Genomic DNA, 10216 nt, shown 5'->3' with positions numbered 1-10216 from the left:
GGAGGGAGGCAGGGAGAGGGGAGCAGTTAAAGGCGCCGCCGAGCTGAAGCAAGACTCGCAGCCCTGCCGTCTCCGAGCTCTGCGCACACCAGGGAAAACCTAGGTTGGCCGGCAGAATGTCATGCTCTCCTGGGTATTGCCTACCTTTAAATTTCACGCTGGGAGGGGTGGAGGAGGGACATGGGAGATGGGGCTCAATAATGATAATAAGCTTGCATTTAAACAGTTTCTTAACCCCAAACGGTCCACATATACAGTATACATTGAAGAGGGACCCTTTGCATCCACCTGGTTGACGCACAGATGGCGTTTGCGTCAGGAACCCTTGTGCAGTAGGTGGAGAAGTGAGGAATTAGTTCACCAACTGAATTAAAGGGGGAAAAATACGTTGACAGCACTTTTGCTCAATTTAGGTACTGTAGGTCAGCTGGGTTAACATCCCTAACTAAGAAGAAATCTGATTCCTTTCCATCATTTCCACGAGGTGAGGATTGCTGTACTCTGAATGAAAGCTACCTCCTCTAGTTATAAAGACCTGGGCTATACCAATCAGTGATCCATATTGGATCTACTGTACATCTCAACTGTGAATCTTTGTGTCTAAGGTACACGTCAACATCAGTCAAAGGCTGTGTGTCCTATGATCTATTTCTCATTTCATAGAAGTCACTGTACGGACAAAGATGTGTTGCAATAGATGAATTATTTCAAGAAAGCCATCAGTTACTAATGTAAGTAAATGCATAACAGAGTTTGTTGCATGTTGTGTTGGCTGCTCAAGTGCTGAAATCTGTCAGTCTTATTTCCATTTGGGGTTTTCACAAGCTGGTTTTCAAAGGTTCTTTCTTTTTCCCCCCCTGACATCACTGAGAACCCCAGACCCCCTCCCCCCTGTACATTCCCAGCCAGGATGGTCAAACAGGCGTTGCTGTTCTGAAACAAAGGCCCTATTCTGTCTCATAAATAACCGAGCCAGCAGACTAGAGACAGCTCCTTACTGACATTGCCAGGATGGAGCCTCTTGATCTGTACCAATCCTGTCAAGAGTCAGAGAAAGCAGCTGGACAAGCCTGTCAGGTCTCTAGAGGGTTCTAAGAACATCAAGTGCCTCATTTCTTTCATGGCATTACACTCTAATATCTATTTTTTATATATCTTTTTGTTTGTATTTTACCATGGCTTGTAACCATTTTTCTTCACTTCAAAACAACACCAGCAGTTAATGTGACTGAAAATATTCACATCGATAACATAACCAGTAACATACCAGGGGTGCTTGCTGAGGTTCTGGAAAGGTGTACAGCAGAGAGCTGGCACACAACAGCAGCCTGGTGTTGTTTGTTTGCTTTTTAGGAATGTAATGAGCGTGGAGATAATCGCACAAGCCATAGACCATAGAAAGAGTTTAAATGTAATAAAGCTGTGATGGGATCTGGACTCTGTCATTGCTTAGACATTAACGTAGAGAATATGGGTTTGTAGGAATAGAGAAACCCAGAGAAAGATGGGACAAATGTATCTCTACACAGGGCAACAGTGTTACCGTCTTGTAGCCTGAGCTACAACTGAGCTGAAACTATGCAAGGCTGGGCCTCATCAGCACTGGGATGGGAGGCCTCCAGGTACCTGTTTGTAGGTGTTGGCCAGTGAGTAAGTGGCGTCCTTGTGTATTGACCGGGGTTTTCAAACCAATGCTCTGGTATGGTGACTGAGAACACTATGCTACATTAGGTGCTGTCGTTGTCATGTGATATTAAATCAAACTTCTAACAACTTTCTCATTAAAGATCCCATTTAAGATCAGAGACACAGTCTCGTACTCTGTGTAAGGCAGAAAGCCCTTTGCCACTGGCTTGAAGGACAGTATTTTGCACTCAGTGCACAATTTAAAATAAATAGCGGCAATATGTCCTTGAAATACTGCACAAGATCTAGACTTATTAAATCATAATGTCACTTTGTATTTCAGCATATATATACTATCTTTTTCCTAGAATCTTTCTGCAGGCTTGTACTTTTCTTACCTTGAAGAGAGAGCTTTTATTTTGTTTTTGGCATAAGAATGCATATGTTGTCTGTGTTAAAGCACACATGCCCTTCTGTAGCCACACTATACCTCTGTAACAGAAGTATACCGAAGCTTAAAAGAAATGCAGCCCTCAGGTCAGTGGAGTCGGTCAAGTGGTTTAAACATGCATACAGTATCAAAGAAAATCACAGAAATGGTGAACAAAAGTATGGATTTAAGAATCTTCACAAGTTTGTAGTGTGACGGACTGTCAAATTAAAATAATGACAAAGTTAGAACACCCCTGAGCTTTGATGTATGGACCTAATCAGCCTCAGAGTAGACTGCTGTGGGAAGTTCTGCCACTCTTCCTGAGCTGCTGCAAACAGCTTGCAAAAGTTGTCTGGTCACAGTTGTCTACTGTTGATGGCACTGGTGTGTTGGTCATCCAGTTTTGATGACTTGGTCTGCCTGGGTCAAACAGTGAAGATAACACTCTGCCCATCTCTCTGACACCACCTCTTTGGTCCATCAAACATGGCTATCTCAACTCTCAGCTTAGTCCTGAACATCCTCTAAGCACCCATTTCATATCCATGTGGACAGCAGGCTGCAATCATTGAGTTGTATGGAAAGAGCTCATGAATGAAATCCGAATAGACAAGTGGTGGCAGTGTTCTCATAGTGGCCTCTGGTGGTGAAAAGTGATAGTGCATTTGTTTTGCACAATAAAAGGGCAAGCATCAGATTTTCAATTAGGCTTTCGTTAAAGACCCTTGTAATCCTATTTCACTGGAGAAATGTACTACAGCTTCAATATATTCCTAAGGTTTTGTTCTTGGATAAACTGTTGTTAAATATTATTTTGATAAACGTTGATTTCTTTTGTCCGTGCATCTCTCTGTAGAGCGCTCTTACAAAGTTGTGGACAATTGGTTTCAGGTTCTCTCGTTTCATTGTCTGACGTGGATCATCAATATGTTCAGCCCCAGCTCTCCAGTGACCAGTCATTTAGTTTTCCGATGCCCTGTGTTTGCACATAGGGTTGTGTCTCCTGTTTTCTAGCTTGAGCACTTTTAATCTTAATTGCTCACTGAACTTTACTTGTGACTGTGCTTTTTCTGTTGCTGATCCTTTGTTATTGAATAGCCTTCTTCCATAGAGAGGCAAATTCTTTGACCCTTTTCAAATCTAAACTTAAAACTCACCTTTTTACTGTGTCTGACTATCTTACAGTTTGTCCTGCCTGGTGGTGTTTAATTTTATTTACTTTTTATTATTTTGTCTGTTTTTATTTCTTATACATTACCGCCTGTGAGTACAGTATCTTTGGGTTTGGTAAGAAGCTTTACAAATAGATGTTATTATGATAAATTGAAGCTCTTGAGATTCATAATGTGGCTAATCTTAAAGCTGTCCCACAGGACTGAATCTGCCTACACCTTTCAGGTTTTTGCATACCTGCAACAAACCCCACTGTGATCCTCTCTCTTGTAGATTAAAAGGTTTCATTTATCTTAATCTGTCTGAATATGACATTTCTGTCAGGCCTTTCTGTACTACTGTATATCCAGGACAGTAATCTCTTTCATGTATCATGGAGGAGGAAACTGCACATGACATTGAAAATGAAGTCTGCATGAAGTGTGTATTGCATCATTTCCACATTGTTAATCTACATCCAGAATTCTGCAGTATGAACTTTAAACATTGGACATTGGACAGTTTTATTACTTCCTGATCCACAATAGATGATGAAAGTGGGTCAACATTAAAGCCTCAAATCATTCATGGATTACATCTTTTAGTTTAGTATCTCACAGTTCATATTAAAAATGTACATTTTCTGGTCTTCAAGGAATGCATTGCATTGATAAGTTGATAAAATATTATAATTGCATTTGACATTAGTCATTGGTGGGCTGGACAAATGATGAAATGGGGCAGAAGGAAGGAAAGAAGGGGAAAGAGATCAGGTGAAGCAGGCATTGAAGAAAGTAGGAGTAATGAGCAGGAGGAAAGGTTAAAGGAAGTGGCTCCATAGGCATATTTCCTGTTTGACATTATACATACATCCTGTGCTCAGTGTCATATGACATTTCTTGCATAAGTAGCCATATCATCGGTATAATCAAGCCTGATTAATGCTTGTGCCTTTTTTTGCTCTAGAGCATTATTGTGAAATGCTAAGCTGTGTTGAAAGGTGCTAAGGTATTTGCAGACTAACTTAATTCTCCATATTTGGCTATACCAAATATGAGTAAAACAAATGTCTTATCTCTACATGGGTTTGACACAAGCAGAGTAAAATAGTTAATACAGTAAGTACAATAAAGCTGTATAAAAATAAACTAATTTAGCATGTCCAATATTGTTTTTAGTGTAATATTGGGGAGATTTAGAGGCAAGATTGGAAGCTGGCACCCTGCAAAAGAAATTAGACCCCACATATAAGGAAGATATAATTGAACTAGTACTCAGAAGTAGCTTTGTGGTTTTACAGTTTTAAATAAGCTATGTGCAATCTTTGTCAACTTCCTCCAGTTTTTGTCCCCGTTTCCTTTCTTTTCTCACTCTTAGATGCTTAACTCTTTTCAGATGGTGTCGGAGAGAGGCAGTAGCAATGTCCGAGTCCGTGACCTACACTGAAATAAAATTCAAGAGAGATCCAGCTCAGGAGGCATCTCTGGCAGTCAACCCTCCATCCAACACCCCTCCATCAGCACAATTGTATTGTAAGTACAGTACTTCTTTCAAAAATAAAGATGTAATTTGAACTGAAATAGACGTTGAATGTTCATCTGTATTATACAACACTGATATATGCACATTGCCTTGTGATGACAGAGTTGAAATTTATACTGATTATCAGTTCTGTACAATGATAAAAACGTACTATAAGTATCTCAAACATTTTTTCCAATTGAGGAAAACCAGCAGCATTTTAGTGTTTTGTGGTGATGGTGGCTTTTTATTTGGCAGTGTATAACACTATTAAATACAATTATGACATCTCAGTATTGTGTACAATATAAATTTAATACTAAAATGACACGAAGAAACCGTTTTTCGAGAAGTAAATGGAGAACTGATTTAGGGCAGATATGGATTTTACCTATTGTACTGTATGTGTCTGTATGGTTTGAATCTGTTTAAGATGTTTTTACTGGTCTTTTTTACATTTCCTCTTTTTTTCTTCCTTTTCAAGAACTAAATGCTTGCCTTAAGTGATTCATTTATCTGATGGGCATTTTAACATAATGTTTAAGGCTGCAAGTAGACATAGAAATTAAATATTTTGACAGCGACTTTCTAAACTTTCCTGTGTTGGGTGAACGTCTTACCTATATTGTATTTAATGATACCTCATCACCAGAATGGATAATAAATTATTTATTTCTTCCCCACAGCAAAACAGGTTGTCTATGTTCTGGGAACAATTGTGCTGGTTCTTCTGATCATAGTGTTTGGCTTGACCCTTGCAAGTAAGTGAAACAGATTGAAATTAATTTAAAAGATTTTAAAACACAGACTGTAATATTACCACAAAGTAAACAGTGACTTCGATACTACATGCTCACTACGTTAACAGCACTGGAATCCAGCATTTAAATCAACCAGTCTGCTAGAATATTTTACCTACAATAGCCAAGGCACATTATTTTTGTATTCAGGAGCTGTTGGAGTTAAATTTTGTCAAGTCACAAATATATAGCTGCAGAAAAACTACATAGTTATAATAAAATAAAACAGATCTCTCTCACAGTAACAGGTATTGAGGAATTAGTATATGCACCCTTTACAAATGTTTCATTATTCTATACTGTATCTAACTGACTTGTAATGACATTTAGTATTTGAAATTACTATTAATTTCTTCTGTGTAATAGTGCCCATGTACAGGTGCACGAAAGCAGTGTTGTTTAGTTAGACTGTGTAGTACTGTAGTTGACAGATCATGAGTCAAGCATGGAGGGTGGGTTGTGCCACAGTTTGGCTTAAAGTAGATCTGCTGATCTACAGAAATAATACCTGTAGCCAACTTGCTTATCTTCTGTTGTACGTTTTACTTACTCGTGGAGATGTCATAGTGGACAGAGGGCTTCCAGGAAACATCTGTCTGTTCCTCTAGTTGCCCACTTGCAAAGAGAGAAGTGCAGCCCTGACTCCATGAGACACAGAGAGCAGATGTCTTGTGACCAACAGTGCATGGAGAATCTCATCACAACACACGAAGATCGCTGTCAACTTCTCAAGAAATGGTGTGGCTGGAATACAAGTAAGGCTGTCATTCTATGGCAGTAATGGTAAAAAGGACCAAGTGCTTTTCTCAGTCTAAGTCCATTTTGGACTAAAAAAGAAACTTTCAAAACCACCAATATATCACCTCCTGATGTGTCACTGTAGTGATGTCTTTGCAGTTTTGCAAGTTTCTTTCTGGATTGATTTTTGTGAAAAATTTGGAATCAGCAGTTTTCCTTTTTAGGATCTGGCTCTCCAGCAGTAACTCCCTTACCCACTCAGGAGAGCAATAGGCAAGCAGACATACTCCTCTGGCACATTCACCTGTAAAAGCCATTTGTCTTTCTCTATCCTGCAAGCTCTGTGGAGCTGAACAAGGGACATGGAGCTAATTCCCAAGTATCCCAAGTATCCCATACCCCACTGATTTCACTAAAAGCTTGTAGACTCTTGACAAGTCACAAATCAGGACAGTTATCTGAACAGCTTTCAGCAACACTAGTAGACCCTGCCCACCCTGCCACAGCAATACTTTGATGATTGTGTGCTACCATCATGGCTTCAGTCAGCTTTAATGTGGTGACATCTATAGCTGAGGGCTCAGCTTGTGCTCTCATAGAGCACCTTTACTGGTTGAGCAACTTGACAGCCCCTTAGCAGTTAAATGCAACCAAGCCTACAGTATCGATTAAACAATGAGATGTGCCATTTCATCTATTTTATTTCTTTCTTTCCCGCTATTCCTCTGAATATGTCTACAAATACAAAACATACAGGTACAGCTCTACCATATACGATATATAGCTGTGTAAACTGATTTTACTTTGCCCAGGATGATCCATTTAAATATTTTGCTGTTGATTATGTAACAAAGAATGGAGGTTCTTATGCACATACCTTAACTTTTTCAGGGCCACATGAAGGACTCTCTTTCTCCCAGTGGATAAAACATAAACAGATTTACTATTCATTTGTCCAACAAAATGAGACATGGGAGACTGCAGCCCAGATCTGTTCTGAAGAAGGAGGTCAACTTGTTGTGATCAAAGACTTAGACACCATAGTAAGAGTGAAAAAGTGAAATCTAAATTGATCCTCATATAAACACACAGTTCATTGATCTGCCTTTGAGTCTGTCATATATAAATGTACATGGGTTAAGAGTTCATTGGCTCATTTTAACATTGTAGTAGATAAATGAGATGCAATTATATACTTATGGAGCGGTTTTATATTTAAACGGGAGGGTTCTGCACAAGCATTACACAAACCAAAAGTTAGAATTATAGTATTCTGAGACAAAATGGAGATAAAGTGAATTTGGCATACCACTAAATTTACAAACTTATTAGCAAGTACTTCTTTTTACAGCAGAACTACCATGACCATGGAATGAATAATGTCATGTCTAAAGCACTGAAGGCTAATCTACTGAAGAATGTTGTACCCGTGTATGCTCCTCTTTCTGTTTTGGGGTTTTGCCACAGCTATTTTGAAAGGGAAGGGTCTGTGCTAGTATAAAATGCATAGGATAAGACATACTGTGTTTGTTATCATGTTGGTGCAAGTTTTGGAATGACATAGGCACGGCATTATTCAGAATTGTCATTAATGTCTTCTTAAAGCATAAATAATAAGGTAAAAAATAATATGTCTCACTATTAAATATTTCTCCTGAATGGAAGAGAACAGATTAATTGGTGTCCCTGTGTTACCATTTCTAGGAATTTATCCGCCAAAATCTCTTAGGAAATTACCATTACTGGATTGGATTAAAGAAAAATGAGAGTATTAACCAGTGGCAATGGCTGGGGAACATAGCCTTTAACTCAACGTAAGTGCATTTGTTTGTCCCTCTTGTAGTTATATATGTATATTATTTACTATATCTTATACAAATTAATCTATATAGTATATAATGAAAAGCACTTTGAGAAGACACTTTTAAAATACTTTTATTATTATTGTTATTATTATAATAAATATATGCAGATAATTGAAATGTGGAAAATATTAGAATTAAGATTATAACTATGATTTATATTATACTAATTATATTAAATGCTTGCAGGTGCCTATACTGACTTAATGAAAAACATTTAAAAAATCATTTCCATGAAAGGCTGCATTTTCAACTTCTTGTGTACATTTTTCTGATTTAATTTTTGCTTTTTGGAGAACAGTTCTGAATGGATTTAGAACAAGACCCAGCTCAGGAGTCTGAAACATCTGCCCTAGTTTGATCTGAGAGCTGTGCTGAATAGCTTTGCTAACTAAGAAATTTAAATTATTCTAAAGGTTTGGCAGAACAGACTTTTCTTCAATGTGCTATCTTACAAAGGTTAATATCTGTGTCTTGTTTTCAAAGGTTTTCCTTTAGTAATACAAACCACACTCACAAGGATTGTGCAATTATATCCAAGGTGAGTTTTTTTGCGGATGAATGTAGGAACAGAAGATTCAGCATCTGTGAGAAGATTGATATCAACAAACAATATTTTCCTAATACCATTTGTCCAGCTTTAAAGCCACGTGAGAAAACATAATCATCATGAACTTTTCTCAGCCTTCTTCAAGTCTGATTCTGTTTCTTTTTTTGCGACAAACAATATTTTGCCTTTAAAATTTCAAAAATAAACTTTTTAAAATAAGTATACTGTATTTTTATGTAAAGCTTACATCCATGGACAGAATGCCCCTAACAGTGGCAAGTCTATCTCCAGCAGGAACATTTGCAATATTGATTTCTCCAGTTTCAGTGCTGTCGTGTGTTGGTCCCTGGAGAGCTAAATTCATAACAACATAAACACATACAGTAAGACAGTTTTGGTTTGGTCGTTAGTAGCTAATTGATTTGAGGATCATAGCCAGCTCTTTCTCGAAACAAGCAATGTTATTGGCTTTGACAACATGAGATGTAGTTGTCAACAGTAGCTGGGCAGGCTCCTGGCAATCCAGCAAGGTGTACAGGCGTCTTTGAATAAGAGCTCCTACACTGATCCAATTAAGCAAATCAGTGGGACTGAAAAAATAAGAGTTCTGAAGACACAGCAGCGCTCAAGGACTTGGACTTGTGCTGCACACCTCCGCCCTGGATATTTCACTCATGTGCCTGGAGATGAGGGGCTACTCCTTCAACAGCAGATGGCACACTCTGCATGAGATGTACTACTGATCGCAAGAAACCTGCGTTTCCATTTTTGGTGTTTTTTTTTAAACTACCTCCATTCGTTTATAAACGTGAGAATTTTCGCATTTTTGATTTGCTTTGCAGCGTTTGCTTACATTTAACTTTTATGTAATCATTCAAGTTTCACTTACGTTTAATTATTCAAATAGTGATTCAAAATATTTAGTTTAAAAATTAAAAAAGTATTTTTTATCATCATGTACCATTTTGTAATTCAACAAAATGATACATGATTGAAAGGGGTGGATACTTTTGCTAAGGTACTATAAACGTTATACCTTAAATATTCCTAAACGTTTTTCTACTTTGCTTTGCATCAGTCTTTTAACTCCAGTTTTCTAATTATTAGTTTTTTGTAAACAAATTAATATTTGTATTTGAACTCATATTAGGTCCAATTTAAAACTTAAGATGACCTCCAAGCTGCAAATTACAATCCCAATATTTTGTAGTTTCCATTGAGCTTCTTTTATGGGTCTTTGCAAACTTTATTTCATAGAGTTGGTGGGAGAAAATGTGACTTAATTTAATAATTGATCTAAAATATGAATAATGGATTTTGTGGTCTCTGATTTAAAAAGGGCCTCCAGTTAACTGTTACAAACTGTATCAGTTACTGATCAAAATACTGATTTGATGTCTGTATTTGTTGTTAATAAGAATGAATAAGAAGCAGTTTTCTGTATTTCTAAGTAATGGTGTCATCAATAAAAACAATTGTGTATACTGTTGTGAGATTGTTAAATTGAAATAACGTTGTTCAGTTCTCTAGGAAG

At 37.6% G+C, this 10216-nt stretch overlaps 1 protein-coding gene across 3 annotated transcripts; it reads left to right on the top strand.

Moving 5' to 3' along the window:
* The first annotated feature begins 15 nt into the window (after window positions 1–15).
* LOC107079260 (killer cell lectin-like receptor subfamily B member 1B allele A) lies at window positions 16–10164 on the top strand. Of its 3 annotated transcripts, none has more exons than XM_015362066.2 (7): window positions 16–133; window positions 4607–4743; window positions 5419–5493; window positions 6141–6287; window positions 7162–7313; window positions 7975–8084; window positions 8619–10164. In XM_015362066.2, exons 1-7 carry the CDS (start codon window positions 117–119, stop codon window positions 8794–8796), a joined length of 816 nt encoding a protein of 271 aa, XP_015217552.2. In that variant the 5' UTR covers window positions 16–116; the 3' UTR covers window positions 8797–10164. The 3 variants fall into 3 exon arrangements, 2 of the variants coding, with proteins under 2 accessions (XP_015217552.2, XP_015217553.1); XR_001480208.2 differs by having other exon boundaries at window positions 53–133; window positions 6091–6287; XM_015362067.2 differs by lacking the exon at window positions 7162–7313.
* The last annotated feature ends 52 nt before the right edge of the window (window positions 10165–10216 follow it).

Source organism: Lepisosteus oculatus, chromosome 28 (assembly GCF_040954835.1).
Source record: "Lepisosteus oculatus isolate fLepOcu1 chromosome 28, fLepOcu1.hap2, whole genome shotgun sequence".
In the NCBI taxonomy this organism is placed as follows: domain Eukaryota; kingdom Metazoa; phylum Chordata; class Actinopteri; order Semionotiformes; family Lepisosteidae; genus Lepisosteus; species Lepisosteus oculatus.
The sequence above is the reverse complement of the archived record's forward strand: the minus strand, read 5'-3'. Positions and strand labels throughout refer to the sequence as shown.

Excerpts from the sequence above, each read along its gene's own strand:
- LOC107079260 (XM_015362066.2), top strand. Across the intron at positions 7,314-7,974 it reads TCAAAGACTTAGACACCATA|GAATTTATCCGCCAAAATCT; the intron begins GTAAGAGTGAAA and ends TACCATTTCTAG. Across the intron at positions 8,085-8,618 it reads AACATAGCCTTTAACTCAAC|GTTTTCCTTTAGTAATACAA; the intron begins GTAAGTGCATTT and ends TTGTTTTCAAAG.